The sequence below is a fragment of the Trachurus japonicus genome, chromosome 1 (assembly GCF_045865225.1).
Source record: "Trachurus japonicus isolate A0001 chromosome 1, Traja_1.0".
NCBI classification, from domain to species: domain Eukaryota; kingdom Metazoa; phylum Chordata; class Actinopteri; order Carangiformes; family Carangidae; genus Trachurus; species Trachurus japonicus.
In genome coordinates, this window is record NC_140907.1 from 13405388 (window position 1) to 13426607 (window position 21220).

Here is a 21220-nt window from a genome sequence, read left to right on the forward strand (position 1 = left end):
GCAGCTTCAGTCTGAGCTGCTCGGCACAGGAGACGCTCGTCCGGATGGAGGGCAAACCGTTCACCTGATCGGTATCAGCACCCGTGGCTCGCGGCATGAACGACCCCTGGGGACGTAGTTTTATTTGCCATTTTTACGCGAAAGAGGCTCAAGACGAGAGTGTTACCCCAGCGACATGGTTGTGATCCCATTACGTTGCATCAGTCAGCGTGATTTGCTATGGTGGTGATACTACGGGCTAACCTGAAGCTAGCACGGGGATTGTTTTGGGAGATACCCTTTTGAAGAAAACCACACGGTGACACACGAATTAGAGACTTTTTGTGATTTTTTTTTCATCAAGCTGGAACACAAAGGGGAATGTCTAACCAAGGAGTGAGGAGAAATGGCCCAGTGAAGCTGCGGTTGACAGGTAAGTGAGTCTAAACCTCCTGCTCCTCCTGCTCCTGCTGCTGCTGCTGCGCCGCAGCGACAGACGTTAGTTAGCACGTTAGCATGCTACTGGCCGACCCACCAGGTTAACATCTGCTGCTGCTAAACGGAGAGCAAAACTACTCCTATCAGCTCTACAGTTCTCATTATTATTACTACACCCTATACTTATAATGTTTGACACGTTCAAATTGTATAATTTCTACCGGGTGTATCCCAGGCTAACCTGCACAGCAACACAAAAGGCAGCCAGTGAACCTTGCTCGTTAGCAAAAAAAAAAAAGAGCTGTAACCTCCTGTTAACTGTTTATGTTGAAGGTTAATAACCGAGCTGGAGCTGGTTAGCATTATTTGTGGCTCTTTATTCACTTTGCTTGGGCTTCCCATAAAACTTAGCTTAGATGTATATCCTTAGATTGGGCATCGGGAAGTCTGATAACGTAAATCGACGTCTGGAGTTTGTGATTATTCCCGACACTTGTTTCTTCAGTTCATTAAAAAACCAAAGTGTGATTATCTATCAATGAGTCCGTGGCTTCGGTGCATTGATTTTCTAAGGAAATGACAAGGCTCATACCGTGTGTCTGCACACTCAACTCATCGCAGTTATTTGTTGTTTTTTTTAAGTCATCATTTTATCACCTTGGTATCACCTTTTATGGCCTAGTGGTGTCTTAGGTCTTTTAACTGTGGTCCATGAACAACGGTGGAAAGCGCAGAAGAGAGGAACCATGTGGTACCATATGGTGGTCCTTGAATTAATACTCCAAGGTATGGGTATTCATAAGCATTTCCCAGTTTGGCAAGCGGTTTCTGGTTTGCCCCTAGTTGTGATCTCACTAGGGCAGGAGATGGCATTGGTATGTTTGGCCTGGAGTGATGGATGTAGACAGGACCAAATGTCCAGTCTTTCACCCCCAGCATCTCCTGATTGTATCCACATGAAATGACACACCTGATGGTGGAAGGACAGAGCCTCTAATCTGTTGATGTTTTACTGGTGTTTGATGTTAAACTACTATAATCTTTATAGATTCACAACAGGGTACTATAACTTTTAAGTTTCTACAGCATTGGGTCAGAAACAGGTGTTCTGTCATGGTTTGATTTTTGGTAGGTATAGTGAATGAAGAGTCTCCTCATTGAGCATAATGTGCTGCTAGTGAACAACAAGGTCATTAATCTACAAGGGTAGATTGGTATTTATAAAGAGAAATAAACTGTAAGAGCCCAAAGAACTACTCAGCCGTCCTTTCTGCTCGCTTGCTCTGGGTTTCTTTCTCTCTTTTTTTTTCACCCCTCCATATGGGGAATGGTTTTAAATGGGCTGCAGTGGTCTTCAGATGGAATCCCAGGAATGTGAAACCTCAGAGAGGAAATGTGAGTCTTTCCTGATCTTAGACACATCCTCTGTCTGTCCTTCACTAAAGAGAAAGGATAAGGACAACTGTGTGTGTGTGTATGTGTGTGTCTTGGGAGGGAGCCATTTGGGTTCACATGGCAGAAGCCAACCAGAGTTGCTGCTGCTCACACAGTGATGATCAGTGATGCTAAGTCAACATTTAGACTGGTGCGTTCTTTGCAACTAAACATGTGTGTTTGGTTGTGGCCACGTTTGATTTATGTGTCTGAGACCGGGTGCATTTTGACCTAACATCGCATACCAGCCATAGTCCAGTTTCACTCAGTCTGCGCTGTGGTCTCCAAGTTTGCATTTGTTTTTATTTTCGTTTTCGACAGATGGGGAATCGGTCAAACTAAAAAACCTGGGATCTAAAGGAGATAAGGCACCTGTGGTTGGAACTATATCACATTTGTTTGTCTTGACCAACAGTTTTGATTTGAATTCAGCTGAAATCATTAAGACTAGTTAGTAACTTGTATGGCGTGTTATTTGCAGTCTAGCCTCATTGCCATTTTCCCAGTTTTTAATCCCTGCTGGTCAACACCAGTGTGGCCAAGTCAGATTACTTGGAAAACAATGGGTTTTTATCGATCAGGTTTTACTGCAGAATAACATTTCAATTGAAGTTTAGTTGTGTAAGATAAGTTTTCTGTCTTGGTCGTTAGTTGCTTTAAAGCCTTCCATGTAAGTCCTCATATGGATGCAGGTCTTTGCAGGAGCAGGACCGAGACTAATCACTGTGTTATCACTAGTAACACGTACCTCCATCTGTAACTGGGGCATGTTGCCCCTGCAGAGGATCCTGGTTTTTTTTTCTTCTTTGCATTTTGCTGTTTCAATCGCAATTCTCTGCACGTATGTTGAACCTCCTCTTGGGTGCAAGACAAGTGTTATTCATAAAAACATTCTACTATTGTTTCTGCTCATGCAATCTAGTCAGTCGTCGTTGTGCGATGCGTTTTCTTTAAATTCTCCCCAGTCAAAGTGAAGCTTTTCCTCGATTGCCGTCACGGTGATGTGACTGTCAGAGCTCGCCACCCTCACTGGGATCCCCTCCCGTCACGGCAGTAGATTAGCATTTGCGTAGGGTGGTCTTACAAACACACACAGACACAGACACACTGCAAGATTTTGATTGTATTCATCCCCAGATAAGTCATCCCACACTACGTTTAAATGCCACCTTCTAATTTCATCAGAATCGCTCTTTTTTTTTGTGTGGATCCTCCTCAAGTCTGGAACATTTATCTGGGACAGCTGCTCTTTGATGCCTAAATTAATGAAAACATTGTGGTTTGAGTTTGCTGGTAGGCGGTGTGTCGTCGTGTCCCCACAGAGCACGCTGCCAAGCTTGTAAAAGAGAGCAGTCTCGGGTTGTGAGAGCTGTTATTCTGAACACTGCAGGGAGCCGACAGTTGGTCTAGTTCCCCCTTATGTCTCCTTTGCAGCGAGAGCTGGTGTATGATTTGCTGAAATTGAACAAGAACAGGGTGTTCCCCTCACTTTCCTTCCCTGAATGGAATCTGGAGTTCCTCATAGGTCAGTGACACGCGCTGTACGAGGGGAACGAGTCTTGAGTCTCCCTCGCCCCATTCAAATATGGCCTCTTGGCTGCACTGTGCTGCTGTTGCTGCTTTCTGCTGCTCGGGGGGAAAGGGAGTCTGTCTATGTGATCCATTTCCTCCATTAGCCTCCAGTTGGCACGCAGCGAGCAGGGAACGACTGGAAGAATCATCTCAGGATTCTCCCTGTTGTGTGCGAGCGCGTGACACTCAGGCAAGCAAAGGAAACCCACATGGACATTTTTCATCAAGTGTCATGCTTTGAGTTTGTGTGTGTGTGTGTATGCGCCTCGTGGTAAAATGTTGGGAAGCTGGTGCGGGAGCTTGTGTGTTTGTGTGTTGAAGGGGGGGAAAAAAGTCAGGAAGCTGGTGATTAAGATAAAGATCGAGCCTTCCTCTCTGCTCCAGCGTTAGCGCCAGGGCAGAGTGCATTTCAGGGAAGTATACTAGTCAGGGACCACCGTCTTAGCGTTCGCCGTCAGCTCTCAGAGACTGCAGCTGTGTGTCGGCTTGTTTGTATGTGCAATGTTTGTGCACTCAAAACAGAAGACAAACACAAGCTTGCGTCCACATGCACACGGACAAATCCCTGTACACAATCCAGCTTCCACAGGATGTGCTGTCAGAGCTAAATTAAGTCTGTCAGCTCCCTGGAATATGAAGAATGAATGTTACAAGAAGTTGCTCTATAGCGATGGTAAGAAATCAACAAGAATTGTCAACATTCAACTTATGATGTCCACATGAGTTGCACATCATGGATGTTAAGCTTTGTTCAAATTAGAATCAACGCTAGAAGAATTTTAAAATGCATGACGAAGAGGCAAATATTTACCGCCATTTTGGACGAGTTGATTCAGTGAAGATGCCTGAAATGAGAGGAAATAAAACACAGTTGTTTGGAAATAATTCTCTCTGTTTGTCTGAATCTGGCAGCTGTATTGTACACGTTTCTGTTTTTCTTTTTTTTTTAATCACACAATTTTGCGTCTCACACTACCATCTCTGACTCATTCGCTCATTTTCACCTCGGATGGATTCAGCCGAGCCAACGAAACGGCTCGCCATCGACCAGTCTCTGCGATGTGAATGATTACATAGTGATTGTCACGTCTATAATCAACACAGAAGGTGCTTGGACCATGTGGTGATATTTATTTTGTTAGGTCTGAGCTCTCTCAATTCCAGGTGGCTTTTTTTTTTTACCCCCACTTCAAACAATACAAAGTTTTGACAGTTGAAATGTGGACCAGAGTTGGTGATAATGATTCATGGGCACACAGCATACACATGGCGACATGTTTACTGTGTTGCTCTCTGTTTTATTTACTGTATCTGTGAGAACGGCGTGTTTTAGGAGCGAGCAGCTCTGGCAGACAGTGCAGTTTGACCCAGTTATGAAGTAATTAATAAGCGCTGCTCGAATATTGTGATCGTATAGAAATCGTCTCCCAGACACTGACTGAGCTGTTCTTTTTGACCAGTTTTATTTACAGCCCTGCTACCCCACAGATATTGAGAACCATGGGATAAAAATATTCACATTTCTTGCATTTGCATAAAGGAAATCGAAAGCTGAGCGGAGGGAATCTGCAGATGTAATGCTGATTTAAACTCGTGGCATAAAGGCAGAGGGCAGAGCGTTGCTCATGAACCTTAGCATGATAAGCAAGCCTTCAGCCGTTGTGTGTATGCAGTATGCACCTCTTATTTCTACCTCACCACATTGACAAAAGTAATGTGTTGTGTCAGGAGGTCAGTGGGCGATTCGTCTTTACAGTCCACTGCCTTTTTGAAGGCAGAGACTCAGTGCTGTTTTAGCCAGCATTCCCGAGAGTATGATATGTTGAAGCCTACGTGTTCATTTCCATATTGCTTACCTCTGGTTTTCCTCTTTCTGGAATCAGACACTTCCTCTTCGACTTGGCTTCTTGTGTTTTTCTGAGCCCGTCTGTCACTGTGACTTCTGAACGTGCAATGTTGAAGTAAGGGACAAAAAGCACGACTCCCCAAAACCCAACAGTAGGCAGACCACACAGCAGCAGTAAACATTAATGATATATGTATTCATTTTTTGTGATTTCTAATAGGCTGCATTTAAAAACCAAAACACTCAAAGCTTTCAATCTAAGCTTGAATCAATTACCCAGAACATCTGCAGCAGATGTCAGTGTTAAGATGTTTTGGTAAAGTGTAAAATGGTCTTAGTTTATGGGATGCAGAGGAGCTCTTGTGTCAAATGCATGCTCTGTGCCAAGTAAAATTGGACTTCCAGTCTTTGATTTCCAATGAATGACTCAGTCCGGTCATCTGGCTGTAAGTGCTGTGTTGAGTTATGGTCTAGCATCGATACGAGCGCTATAGATTAGTCTGTGTGCATGGTCCTTGTCAGGAAGGAGATGATGCTCCTGTGAGCCATGCTGTGTGTCTGCTTGATCTTGCCTCTAGCGTCTGGGGTCACTGTGTTGTGGTTAGGTTTTGTAGTGCAGCGCAGAGCTCCATACCCAAACTTCCTCCAGCTCTGTTTAGTCTGCATCACAAGCATATACTTCAATTGACCGCACACACACTCGACGGATCCTATACACCCATTCACCGTTCATGCGGCCCTCCTCATCATATGGAAACGTTTTATTCACTCTGTGACGCACTGCCTTGTGAGCTGCGTTATCGGTAGATCTAAAAGGAAACACAGGAGACAGCAGCTTTCAGACGCAGCAGACCAGACAAAATAATGTGGCACATTTTGCGTAATTTGTCGTCAAAACATGAACGGTTCTAATTGCACATTGGGTAATCCCAAACAATAAATGCCAATATTTTAACTTAAGGTATTTTCAGTAAATGTCAACTTGTTGATTGAACATGTGGTTATGCCCCTGAGATGAGTAAAGCCTCAATAAAAATGTTTCTAATAGTCCATCATTTCAGACTAGAAGAATCAACCTCTGGTTCTAATTTACAAACTAGAGGAATGTTGTAAACACCTAATAATCTCCACTTTTTTTTTCATTTATTAGTTACGTAAGTGTGCTGCCTGAAAATACACTGACCTCCGCTTGTAAGCTGTTTGCAAACAAAGAATTTCTGTAGAAACTACTTGTATAAGGACTCCAGATATAAGATTTTCTTGATTGTCAGGCACCTTTTCATCACAGTTACACTTTTCTTCAGATTTCACGTGACAGACTAGAACAGAAAATGGATTATCAATGAGAAGATGCTCATTGCTCACATTTGTTCATCCCAGTATCGGGTGTAAAAGTAGGCTACAGCGGCTTTGATGCATAGCAACAATACGGCAACAACAAAAGATATCACACCAGGAGTGTAAAGGTTACAACAACTCTTGTTCTCACTTTTGCATTTGTGTTGTGCCTTTTGGTTTCATGTTGTGGCTTTATTTGCATGCATGTTGTTGCTATGTGTTTGTTTTGTGGCTTTTGCATTGTTTTGACCCGTCTGGGCCACCATAGCAAATAAACCAAAACAATGCTCTTGTTTCACTTCTGCTCTGTGTGTGTCATAGATATATATACTGACTAGATGCCGCGTTCTGCTTCTCAGCGTACGTCAATAGCGCCGCCATCTTGGTCCGGGGTTCTGACCATAGACATAATATACGGCTGACAAGCAGTCAGACCCGGTCAGACCCTTGTAGAACAAATTTCAGTGTATTTATGCATGTGGGTGTGTGTCTGAGTATCTAAGTGTATGTTTAATACATCAAAACAAAAAATATGAATGTTGTATCATAAATATATGTCTGACATTTATAATAAACCAAACGGCTTGAAAATCGGTTGAATATTCGATGAGTTATGGCGATTTTAATGGTTGATACCAAGGGGGCAGTTGTCGGTCTGAGAAGTGAAGCTCACTTCCGCGTTCAAAAAACTGCAATCCCCTCGGATTCCTCTGGGGGCTGGTGTCAGAAGGGAGCATTCCTCATAGACCCCCATGTTAAAATCGCCGACTTTACATCCTCAGTAAACATGTTAAAAGCCTGGTGTCAGAACGTTTTTTCGTCTCAATCGATAGTTTCTACCCCCGCACACACTCTGAGGGGGGTGAATTTTTTTTTAACTCTACCGTTTTACTGTTATTAGGTTAAAACCCTGGCCAATTAGGGCGCGGAAACGTTGAGTGACAGGTCCGAGCAGCTCCGTGGACAGCTGCTTCGAGGCCAGTGGGCGGGTTCTCGGCCGGCCAATCCAACATGGCGCTGTTCAGGCCGCCATATTTGAGTCACAAAAACGACTCCCCAAAACCAATGGGTGACGTCACGGACGCTACGTCCATTCTTTTTACAGTCTATGGTTGATACACGTCTGCCTCTGTTGACTAGTGCAGTATAGACACGGCTTCCCCCGGACCAAGATGGCGGCCGCGTTGACTTATTCCACTCAATAGAGTTGCCTAGGAACGCGGCATCTAGTCAGTATATCTATGTGTGTGTGTGAGGAGGGTCTGAGAAAAACACCTGACTGTCAATGGGAGAAAAATGTTGACTGTCACGGTGAGTTGAAATGAAACAAGATGAACAGATAGCGAGGTAAGGTAGGTTAAAATAGGAAAACACTGGGTATATTTCTTTTGGGTTAAATTGTGGATTTTTCTATCAGGGTTACAACAGTCAGTTACAGCAGACAGAGGCGGCGTCTGGAGAGATGTCGGCTGTGTGCAGCTGGTCAGTCCTCTGTTAACCCAGGACGAATGCTGCCTGATATCTGATCGGGTCTTAATGATTTGTTTGGATACTTTGCTGTTGAAAATGACAAATCCAAGCTGACTTAATATTTCCAGCCTTGCTATTTGTATCTCAACACCACAACAGTGTATTAGGAAGAATAGTGACTCAGTAATGAAATCTCACAGGGCACTGCCAGTCTCATAACTCAGCTTTACTGTTCCCCACTCATGACCTGTGTCTCACCATGCAACACACAGGGAAGGGAAGCTTGTGTGCTTTCTGCTGCACCAAAATCTGTTCTCTGTGCGATATATGGCTGGATCTCAGGATAAAACTGATTCTGGCTCCTTTGAATATAGAACATACATAAGGGATATTGTTAAATATTCAATACGTTATCATCTGGTACAGCATAGCCTATGGTTTTGCCTTCTTCTAAATAGCTTTGCTGCTCTTAGACTTTGCTTGATTCAGTCAACCCTTTAGTTTTATCTGCTTTTCAAATTACTTTGGAACTTGGTGGCATTTGTGTACTTCGGAGCAGGAAAATGGAAAGACTGAACACCTCAGTATTGCATAACAGCCTCGGACTGGAGAGGAGGTGGGCTTCAATATGCAGAATACATTAAACTTTCCAAGTGCTTCGAGAGGATTTTCCTGCAGAATATGGAGGAGAAATATCACATTTTTATTTTCATATGGCTAGAGCATAATATTTCTGACAGCCTCTGAAAATTATGAGGGAAGGCAAAAACCTGAGTCTTAAAAACTTAATTTGGAACATGTGAAGAGGCAGGTAATTGCTCTAGCACTTTACTGCATCCTGCCTATCTCTCTTCCTTTCACTGCCTGAACTCTCCACCTCCCCACTGCAGCCTCTCATCATGTGTCTCTGTATCCTGCATTTTTCTTTGCAGTCTTTTACTCTCTTTTCTTTCTTGAACAGGATGTCCCTCATCTCTCTGTCATTTCTCTCTCTTCCTTCCTCTCCCTCACTCAACCCCGGATCTCGTCCAGACAGCTGACAGACGACTCTGTCGGTGTGGCTCCAGCTTGGTGTATTTTTTGCTTTATCTGTTTTCAACTTGTGATGTGCACACACACACACACACACACATACGCACACACACACACACGTGCATACACAAACGCACTTCCTGTACCGGTCCCTCGCCACAGTACAGTACTTAGTGTTTTTAGTGAGTTTGCTTGGGGACCCCAAGGCCTCTATGGGGGGATTTCAGAGAGCTTTAGCAAAAATAATAGATTCATTTACATTTTAACCATTTAAAAGTATTGCAGGAAGCGACTGTAGTAATCACTGCAGCCACTGTCATCATCGACAGGAGTGTTTTGAGTCTGCACTTGCATTTGGCATACATCGACATTAAATCAAATTGCTTAATTAGAAATCCCAATGAACCAGACTCAGAGCAAACTGTTGTGCTATCAGAGGAATGATGTTTGCAGCCCCTTAGTACCACAGTCTCCATCTTTTTGTTAAAAGAACTATGTAGCTTTCAAATCTCAGTAGAAAATTGGGCGTATTACTTAAATTGAAACAAAACTTTATTTAAATAAAAGTGGAAGCAGAGCTGAAATAAAACAATTTTTCTCTTTGACTCCCAGTAAATGAGAAATGTGGCCAGTGTGCAGCCTCACCACAGATGCATCACTGTTGCTTGGTTAGAGACGTAAATATTAACAACTTTTGCCTGTGAATAAAGAAAATGTGTTTGATTTCTAACTGGTATATATATATATATTTATTTTTTCATTTATTCTAAACTCAGTGGAAGCAGGACGGCATCGCACGGTATTCCTCCCCCTCACTGCTCTCCTGCTACTGTTTCTGCAGTCAGCCTGCCCACCTCTGTGTGCGTGCGTGCGCGCCCGTCTGTACGTCTGGTGGACCAATCAGCACGTCTACTGTACTAACATACGCACATACACTGCCACTCAAATCACATCCCACTCTCTGTCTGCGTCTGTGTTTCCAGCCTGGGAGAGAGGAGCTGCAGCAGCAGCAGCAGCAGCAGCAGCAGCAGGAGATGAGTGATTTCAGTTTGACAGTGATTGTGGTTTTTACTGTGGAGACGGGGATCAGGTAGCACGGACACAGTGCTGGCCGGCCTCATTGTCCCGCTCCACTTTTAACATAATCACAATAACAGCACCTGTCGTTCAGCAACAGTAGGCAGCCGCTCTCTGGTGACACACAGAGTGGCTGCAGTCTCAGGCCTTTTTTGCAACATGGCAATCCAGCTGCTTGGTGACAAACTGACTGTTAGAGTCACTCTCTTATTAATATAGCTGTAAAAAGTAGTGTTTTACTGAAGCTTTTATATAATAATAATAATAATAATAATAATAATAACAAGGATATACGTCTGTACAGAAAGAGAAAGTTTGAGATGACACTTCAGTTTGACATGATGTGCGGAGTAATAAATATATCTGTGTGGCCAGTGTTGCCCCATGTCAGTTGAAGTACTGTTTTGAATTGTCTGTTATTGCGGTCAGTGTTAGCTATGCACAGTCAGGTTCTTACTGTCTTTTTTTTTTGGTAGATGTGGTTTTGTGCCAGACATCAATACCCTCCACCCACCCACACTCAACAAAAAAGCCCTGGACTCTGCCATCAAAGTCCGCCAGGCTCAGTTGAATATTTATGTGTACACAGAGACGAGGAAAACTCCTGCAGCCTGAAGTAACCTCTCTCTCCGTGCTTTTCACACTCAGAGTGACAGGAAACATAACATGCACTGGCCTATCACTCTCTCTGTCGTAGCTGCTGCGGCGCCTCACCGTTCTGTCTCGCACATACAACCACTATCCGCCGAGCTCGCCCCTCCGGCGCTTATCGTCTGTCGGTAGGATAGTGAATAGAGCAGCTACGTCAGTAGAGGAATATATGGTACAAGTGCCGTTTACTGCTCATACTCTGCAATACATAAACACAGTCTAATGACTTGGCTCCTCACCAGTGCCTGTCATATGATCATGGGACATCTGGGCAGCAGCGTCAAACTCATGTATCACACTACATCCGTTTATGGCATCTAAACCAGAGACGACAACTCCTCCTTTCTCCTTCTTGTTAGGGTAAAAGTTTGGGTGATTAGGTCTTTGTTTTGTTTTTTTCTCACGTGATCCATGTTCCCAGCAAAACTACTGTAGAAAACCCTTGACGGAAGTGACATCGTCATGTTATCGCCATGAGACAGACACCTTTCACAGTTGTACCTGAATATGATGGGGGAATGAAAAGGGTTTTTTTTAACCGTTCTGGACGCAACATGAAGTGTGTAGTCATAACATGAGCACAATGTTTGTTATTATTAATTATATCATGTCAATAATTTAACATGTGAAGGCGGGTGTGTATTTGTGTCTGTGTCTTGAGCACAATCAAAACAGTGAAATGCAAATTTGATAAAGCGAGTTCCTCATTTTATGATGTATTGCCCATGGTGGCAAGTATCGCAATCTTTGCTGTTCGTTTGCCTATGTTTATTTGTCATTGATTTTTACATATTTGATACTAAAGCTATAGAAAGTCCAAAGCTGTAAAAACAGAGGATTTGAAACTTGCGAACACAGGAATATATGATCTGGAACAATAACGCAGAGTTTGAGGAACTTGAACATGTTCCAGTGAATTTTGACTGAACTGTCCACTGGTTTAGCCAGAGGGAAGCTTTTATGTGTGGCGTTGTTGTTGGCAGATGACAAAATAATGTTTTCAAAACAAAGTCAGAGTATGACTTTGATTGGTGTTGTGTTGAAACAGTCATTAGATGAATATTGCAGCCAGTGTCTCATCAACACATGGTTTTATTGTGGCCGTCCCATCGTGTCCTGTTGTTGCCTCGGTGAAACTCACTGGAAATCAGAATAAATGTCTGTGTCTGGGAGGACGCCTACATGTTGAGACCATAGGCTCTGTGTTGCTTTCCCCCCTTAGTGGTTGTGGGACGCAAGAGGACTGGCATGCTGTGGTACCCAAGGCTTCATCTCTGCCCTCCCTTCTTTATTTCACTTCTCCTCCTTAATTTTCCTCATTATATTTTGCAGCTTCTTCTTCCCCTGTTTTATTTGTCCCCATCCCCTCTTCCATCACTGCAGTTTTTCTCTTTTATTGCCCTCTCCTCTCTTCTCAGCGCTCTCTAGACCCCACCTCCCCACCTCAACCTCTGAACACTGTTTTCCACTTCATAATCACAGTCGTCATCTGATTCTGCCCCTGTCTTTTCTCATTCCCTTGTTTCTAAGGCTTACACTCCACACGCGGACAGATAATAAATTAACCCTGGCATCCATATGTGAATGAACACACACACACACATAAATGTAGTACACATCTGCTGCCTGTTATTTTCACACACACAGAAACACTCAATCCTTTGGGGATGATGACACAGTAGATGTGGCTCAAGGCGCCTTAAGGAGACAAGTTGAATAAGCTTTAGTGTTACGCTAATGGAGCATCATAACTGCTGTCTTTTTTAAGATTACAGAATTTCACAAGTACAATAAACAAGCAGTTTAAGTGGCTAATTAGCTCCAACATGATGTCTTATATGTCCACATATTGAGGCAAACTGTCCAAACCCACATGTTTGACGAGAAGTGGCTGCGCTGCATTCCTGACACCGTTGTTGTGTGAATCACAGAGAGAGGTCTGTGCTCATAAAGAGACCGTCCCAGCTTTACATAAGCTAAAGCGCTTGTAGATAAGAACGAGATGCCTCCTTTCTTCCCCGTGGTATATTACACCTGACTGTATCTAAATTAAACTTCAGTCTGAATGCTTCCTGTGTGAGCATCACATTTACTTTGTGACTCAGACTTAAGATGAGCTTGACTCCCTCCGGCTTATTTCCTCCCCCTTGTGTTTTTTTAATCCCTCCCTCCATCCTTTTCTCTCTGTGTCATGTCACTTTTCTTGCTTGGTTTCCTACTATCCAGGAGACAGCTTGCCCCCATTTAAAAGGTAATTTAGCCAACCCCCCCCGTTTTCCTTCTGGCCTCTCATGAATATGTATTCTTTGCGGTGTGCTGTGTTCTTTACGTACTCTCCTTTGACTGAGCAGTTGGTGTCTGATGTCCCTGCCACCACCAGACACGCCAACAATGCTGTCGGTTTGTTGTTGTTCTCAGTTTGTCTCGTGTTCTGCTCTTTTCTGATCAGTTATTAGACAGAGACACATCAGTGCACCAGAAGCTGGACGCCTCAACAATCAGATTTCTCTCCATTTTGTTTAAAGTGAAACAAAGGGGGCGGTGCGCGGCGCAGTGGTTAAGGCGGCCGCCCCATGTAGAGGCTACAGTCCTCAACGCAGGCGTCCCCGATGTGAATCTCGCGTTGGGCAGACCTTTTCTGCATGCCATTCCCCCTCTCTCTGCCTCCCCCTTTCCTGTCTATCTCACTGTGCTATCAAATAAAGGCAAAAACGCCAAAAAATATACTTTAAAGTGAAACAAAAGTTTAAAGGTAATACTATAGTATTGTAGGAGCAAGACTTTGCTTGATGACCACATTTGACTCCCACCTGCATGGTGTTACCGCTTCATCTGAGGGATATTTGCATAGAGCTGAGGCCTCAGTAACTCAATACTCCCCTTTTTTAGTGTAGCTGGGTGGTGTCATTTGCTGTCCTGGCTCTTTGAATCTATATGTGGGTAGTTGACAAACTAAGGTGAAACAGTAATTTTTTTTACAAAGTACAAATTATTAATGACATTAAATGAAATTCTAATGTTCAAAGTATGAATTTTCTTGAACTGTTAGTGTTCAGCAGATATTTTTTATTTTTTCCACTTTTTCATAAGCTTTTTTCACATGCCCGGACATAAATTGTCCTGCGGTGTGACATCACATTACAGTAAAATTTACAAAAATAATAATAATATTTTCAAATATAGATTACTTTAATTGAAAGTTTAAGGATCCCTTTCTGCAAACTATCATTGATAATCTACACAGGTAACTTATTCTAGCTATTTTTCAGTTCCATTCTTTAATTGTAGCCTCTTGTATTGCTCACACTAGTGAAACTTTCTTACAAAATGTTAATATTATGATGAAAATGCTGTTTTTTCTTACAGTTAAATTATGCATTGTTTAAAAACAAACACATGAGGATTGGATTAACTAAATCTTCATAAAAGCCTTTTAATTTTATTTTAAGTGGTGTCACACCGCATGACATGATGTCACACCACAGGACAAGATGAGACACTATACGATTATTAGTAGAAATTTATTAGGTGCTACTAGAACAATTACATTCATTTATGTAAATCATCTGACAAAATACAAAAATATAGTTTCACTCTTGGCTCTAACTATATGAATTTTAACACAAAACTTAATATTTGTGAACAAGACATGTTAACATTTTGGAGACATCACATCAGATTCGTAACTAAACAAGACACACTGTAATTAATGACAATTATTTTAACTCATAAAGTCTAGGATAGTCAAGACTAAGAATTTTAACAACATTTTAAGCACATTTTCAAAACAACTTATAATTTGAACAGCTTGGACACATTTACTTTCTCCTTCTTTCCCTAAGTATCTCCACACGCCTGATCTCATCCTGGTTCAGCCTTTCACAGTACCTCCTGTCCTTCTCTGCTCATTCCTAAAACAACAAAAAACAGTTCAAAACAATTCTCAGTGACCAATTACTTTTCATACACAACAAACAATGATAAAACAGGGGAACAAAGGGACCGCAGATAAAAAATGAGCTCCAAGCTAATTCAATGCATTAAATGGCAAAATTTATGCTAAATATTGTACATGGTACCTTTACAAAATACAATATAATGATAAAATGTTACAAAACAGCCTACATTTTAAAAACAACAGGCTTTTAACTCATAACACAGTTGACTAAGGTGTGTCACACCGTGGGACAATACTGTCACACCACAGGACATTTACACAATTGTGGCCATTTTGAATCGTTACTATACATTGCTGAGTGTTAGCATCTTGCTAGCTGAATAAATATAGTGTTTCTAACCTTATTAGGTGATTTTTGAAAATAAATGTCTTAATTTTCTCAAAGTAGAGCTGTCACACCGCAGGACTAACAAAAGTGGACACGTTGATCATTTGACATAAAGTATGAAATTTGTTAAATTAATGAGAGATTAACACTCACCTTTTAATCCTCAAATGACAGTGCAATATCTGAGGCACTTCCTGGTTCCTCTTGACAAAAGAACGCCTATAGTTGTCTATAAAAAATGCCTGTTTAAAAACCCTGAGCTTTCATGTCACACCGCAGGACAGCATTTTCATTACAAAAATTAACTTACTGTGATATTTAATATAGGAGTCTTGTGCATTTTAAACCTTTCTATTAGTCAAGTAAATATGTATAAATGAATGCCAAAAGGTGTTTATGAACAATTATTTTGATGATTGTATTTATTTTATACATGTTAATTTTTCATATCTAATTTATTACGGTCACACCGCAGGACTTTTTCCATGGTTATCGTAAAATAAAGACAGAATAAAACATATCCTTAATCAAAAAGGAAAACAGTTACATTAAACATCCTATTTTGCATTATTGACATGAGTTATGTGGAGGAAGAATACATTTTAATGGATATTTTTACTTGATTACGGAAAAATCATGCGTCATGTCAACTACCCATGTGTGATAGGATTGTACACGGTCATCCTAACATCTTGCAAAATTGCCAATAGCTGATATTATTCTGGTGTTGATGGGGGTGGGCAGGTGAGAAGGAGTGACCATAGGGCAAGAGTGAGTTGCCCTCAGTGCTGACAGTAGGATGATAGATTGCTGTTATGGCTATGTTGACTGAAGAAAGTTGTCATCACAAACAAAGCATTAGTTACGAAGGAGCCACAGAGAAACGACTGTCTGTCTGTCTGTCTGTCTGTCTGTCTGTCTGTCTGTCTGTCTGTCTGTCTGTCTGTCTGTCTGTCTCTACCGCTCTGTCTTTGTATCTCTCTCATGGTGATTGTCCCTGACATGTTCTGTCTATCGATCCCCTCTACTCTGTTCAATCACAGCTCAGCATCAGCACACAACAAGCAGCTCTTCAATGATAATCAGTTGGACAATCGCATGTACATCAGTATTGCAAGCATAGATTATATGCTGGTGATGCAGATGTGTGTAAATCAGGGCAGATCTAATATTAATTCCATACAATGTGTAATAATAGTACAGAGAAAATGATAAGTGTTGGGGATCATTCATTACCCACAATCAGCTGACTCTTGTTTGTTAGCAGACTGTTTCTTGGGTTAAATTGCCATGGACCGCAACCTGAAATGAAATTGTAGTAAAATGGAAGAATAGAAAGATTGAATTTTTTTTCAAACCTGACATTTATATGCTGTGTATCACCTTTTGAGGGTGCAATCTCTGCTTTGATAGAGTAATAATAATAGTAGGAGCCCAGGCTCCATTCATGGAAACATTTGTGATTTGAGAGGCACACATGCTGATGGAGGCGACGGCTTCAGATGGGGCTTCAGGTTCATCAGAATGGAAATGGTTGGATTCTTCAAAAGGTTTTCAGCCACAGTATTATATGTGCAGACTTCCAACAAAATTTCACTGTGCACACAATGAATTTCCAAACTAAATGCTAGTCTAATTTACTCATTCTTTTATCCCTCCTCTGCTGTGCTGTCATCACCTCTTATCTCTCCCTGCCATCCCTGCTACTCCTTGCACAGTATTTAAACACTATGTCACTGCCTGAATATCATCACCGTCAAAATCCCCATGTCCAAATTAACCTCCCCTGTCTCTCCCTCCCTCTGCTTTGCCTGTTCCTCTCCCCTCTCCCCCTCCGCCGTCTACGTTCCTCAGATTTGTGACTCTAGATAGACCTCTCTCTTCCTCTCCTCACATTCCTCCCTTCCTCCTTCTCCGTTCCACGGCAGATTCTCCAGATGAACATTTTGTCTTTTACCCTCTCACCCCTCTCTCCAACCCAGCCCTCCTCTTCCTCCCTCAATGGACTCGGCTACGTTTCCCTCCACACAGGCCCGACTCCGGTTTGTTGGCATCTCCTCGGGAAGCGGAGAGGAAGAGGAGAAGGAGGGGGAGTGTCAGCTGTAGACTGCTGGCCTCTCAAATGAATGACATAATTGGCATCCCGAGCATTCGCTGGGCTGGAGGAAGGCTGAGGGTGGGAGGCTGGGAAGGAAGTGTAGTGCAGATTAGAAGACCAGTTTGGCAACGTTACCCAATTTTAGACACCCATAAATGCTCATTCACACCACGGCATCATTATTATTTTGCTTTGTGTACTTGAAGCAGTAACATAGAGTTGGTCACGTACACACGGTACTTGTGCTTGACATTTTGCCAACATGTATTCTGTGTGTTGAGGAGAGTGAGCATGCCCGTTAGGGAAGCGTGAGGAGGGGAAGAGGAAGTATTTTGTTTAAAGATTGAACAATACTGTGAATGAGACAGCATGCGGCTGGAGCAAGAGTCATAACAGGGGCAATGACAAAGGATGTGGGCCTTCCTATTTTGAATATGAATGACTGTCACTAATGACAGGGAAGGTTGTGTAAAGAGCAGGGTTTTGTTCTTTTTTTTTTTTTAACTTTGAAATGAATTAGTTTTAATAAATGTACAGAGAGAGCTACTCCACAGGCCTATAGGGTGAAATGCATTTTCCAGGTAGGTCTTGAAAAGTTTGAATATGTTTTTTTTATTCAAATATGTATAAGAAACTAAAACTGATTTTACCAACCCTTGTGGCTTTTTCCAGAACCGTAAGCAACACCAACCCACGTTGTCTACCATGTTAATGTTTGGCTTCTACTCTGTTTTCATTACACACCACCAGCATGGCAATTAAGGGTCATTAGCCCATTATAGATGCACAATAATACACTTAATTCTGTTTGTAGCTATACATACCAAGTAGATGAGTGTTCAGTAATTCCTTTTTTCAGCAGCAGCAGTGGTGGTGGTGTTGTTGTGCCAGAGTCATCATAGATGGGATCAATTATGTTATGTTTTTGACATTTACATGTAGAAATTAAGATCAGAAAATGAAATGCCACGACGCTGGAAATTTTTTATACCATTTATTAAAAGTTAAAAGTGGCTTCAGAGATGAACATATCACTAGCTTTAGTTGACAGTTTGTATCTGCTGTTCGCTTTACTCACCTCAGCTCCTTCCAAATTGAAATATTGTTTTCACTATGAAGATGGACACTGATCAGGCACAACATGATGACCAGTGACAGCTGAAGTGAATAACACTTCATCATGGCTCCTGTTAGCAGGTGCGATATATTAGGCAGCAGTGGTACAACCAACGCTCATTAATACGCGTGGGGAGTGAAGGCTGCGTGGCCCGTGTGGTTCGATCCAACAGACCAGCTACTGTTGCTCAAACCGCTGAAGAAGTTCATGCTGGTTGTGAAAGAACCAGAAAGCTGTCAAAATACACACAGTTTGTTGCGTATTTGGCAGCAAAAGGGACCAACACATTATTAGGCAGGTGGCGTTTCACCTCCTGGACAGGTAACACTGCAGCCAAGGCAGTAGCTTGCCTGCGGGTTGAAATAGCCTTTCTATAGGTAGTAATGACAAGCACTGTGCCTTCCTCTGAATGTAATTAACCTTACAAAAAAAACCCCAACGCAGTTAATGTTGGGCAGATATTTACTAGAGCATACCCCCTTGAATTTACCATCAGTGGGAGAAACAATGTGACTTTTCTTGGTCCTGAGAAGCTGCAGTATTTATGGATTGACTCATTGCAGCACAAACTTCGTCCACTGCCATATTGACAACTGACTGCCAACCTTTTCCTCTGCTCGGCTCCCATTCCCTGCTCCACCATCACTTTTCTGCAGCTCATTCGTTACACATTGCTTTATTCCCTGAAGGAGCTCCGCTACTGTAACACACTTTTATGTAGATGTCCTTTGAAGAATGGAACGAGGGTTCAGGAGGATTTGATGCAGCGGTTGATGACTCAAAAGATAACGTGGGTGTTGTCATGCTCACACAGGGTGTGAGTGAATGAAAATCATTAGAAGTTCATTGATGTTAATGAACTTTTAGCAACAACATTTAAATGAGGACAAGCAGGCTTCTTGAAATGTCTTAACTCGGTCTCCTGCACTGTTTCGCAGGTGGGAAATGTGAAATGTGAAAATTGGCTTGTTCCCCTTACATTACAACATGTGAACCAAGCTCACAACATGTCCAGTGGAAGCAGCTGCATCGTATTCCTGCTCTGCTGTGCCTGTTAACGCTGATGGATATAACCATCCAATGAACAGATGCGTTCAATATGTCATATTGACGAGACATGCAAAGTGATCAGAAGTGTTAAAGGGAATAGCTCGTTCATACACGTATTAGGTCCAGCCATCTCATTGGTGCAGAAACCAAATGTGCCCTAAAATAGAGGATGAAATGAAATGATCATAGGATGAACTCTCTTCACTGCTCCAAAACGCTGCTTTTTTAGTAGTCTGCAAAGGGATGCTGATGCAGCATGGCTTTACTGTCCTGTCATTGTAGTGCTGCTGGAGAATTCATTGAACAAATGAACCACAAAATGTCTGTACTTGACCATGGAGTTGGCGGCGGTCTATCGTGCGATCGTCCACTGGAGTTACTGACAACAACTCCTTTGGTTTAGGGCAGAGCAGCCAAGCTCTGTGGTTTGACAATGTTAATGCAGAGCGCAAGAGGCGAGAGGCATGCTGGTGGTTCAGTGGACTGTGCAGTGCAAATCACACACTATTGTGAACTTGAATGCAGCTCATGTCCTTTATCTTTTTCCTGCGCTTTCTTCATAAACGAATTATTATTTCCCCACGACAGTCATTTTACAGTGCCAGGATCTGTAGGCAGGATGATTAAACTTAATGTACACTTGAACTGCACTCCACCAACAAAGTCAACCATCAGTACCACATATTTTTCCTAATCAGTAAATTTTCTAATTTGTTTGACTTAACTGTGGGCCTTTGCAATTGTGCTTTTTACACAACCCACACACGACTTTTCTCTTGTTCAGAGTGAATAATATCACAATGAATGAATGACAGATACCAGTGATGTGTTATGAATAGATATGTGCATTGGAACTGTAGAAGATTTATTCTATTTTAAAAAGTTTGACAATGTTTAATTTTGTGAGTTCTGCTGCTATTATACTGTATGCGCAAGCAGTGGTGTATCAAGCTAAAAATATCAGCTCAATCAAAAAATAGTGCACTCTGTTAGGATTTATAGGATTTTGAGCATCTGACTCATCCCACCCCCAACGCCTTCTCCCAACAAACAGAGTGAGGCGTTAAGCAGCCGTTGCAAATGGCAACTTGGAAGTCTCCCTTGAGAAAACAAGAGGGAATCCCCTCAGGCCCCCCCACCCCTGTCTGTTTACAACCTTTGACCTTTTGACCAGAACTAATGCCAACCTTCAGCCCGACCTTTGTATTCAGACAGACGGAGACGTACAAAGCTCCCGCCGCTCAAACGGCTGCGCTATAAGGTCAGGGGGACATAGTGCTTGTTTTGTAATGACTACAAAAGGGGCTCATTACCATACATTATTGGATAACGATTTATGTAAATTACAGTTTGGCATCGGTTGGGCTGTGTTTGTGCTGTAAAATGATATTTGGTGTTCTGGCTGTTACAACGAAGCGACAGGACAAATGTGATATTCTCACACCAAGATAATCATATCTTTTAAAAACATCTCCCTTTCATTGATAGTTTCTGACTCATTGTGTGGCATTTATTTTGCACCATTCTGGTCATGGGGCATAATCAAAGATAATGATACTTTCTAGTTTTCAGATGTAGATTTGCAGCCTTTATAAAGCCGAACACTTGATTGGTACACAACCATTTCCCCTGGTGACAGAAAGCTATGACCTCTAAAGCCTTAGTACATATTGTCTGGGTCAATGACAGGGCACTGTCTGTCTCCATGTCCCTTAGCTACCAGACAGTGGTAAAGCCATTATCCCCTGTTAGCTTCTCAGATGGATAGGCCTGCTTGGTTTGACTGTTAGTTTGATTTATGGTTTGTTTCAGACTGTGGAATGGGCTAACAC

General features: G+C 42.2%; 1 protein-coding gene across 2 annotated transcripts in view; it reads left to right on the forward strand.

Moving 5' to 3' along the window:
• The first annotated feature begins 8 nt into the window (after positions 1-8).
• Positions 9-21220, forward strand: part of LOC146991495 (E3 ubiquitin-protein ligase SMURF2-like) — a 60942-nt gene continuing 39730 nt past the window's right edge. For both annotated transcript variants that reach the window (XM_085773618.1, XM_085773628.1), the window contains exon 1: positions 9-412. In XM_085773618.1, the coding sequence (XP_085629744.1) occupies positions 361-412 (52 nt within the window). In that variant the 5' untranslated portion in view covers positions 9-360. The remainder of the gene's footprint in view (positions 413-21220) is intronic.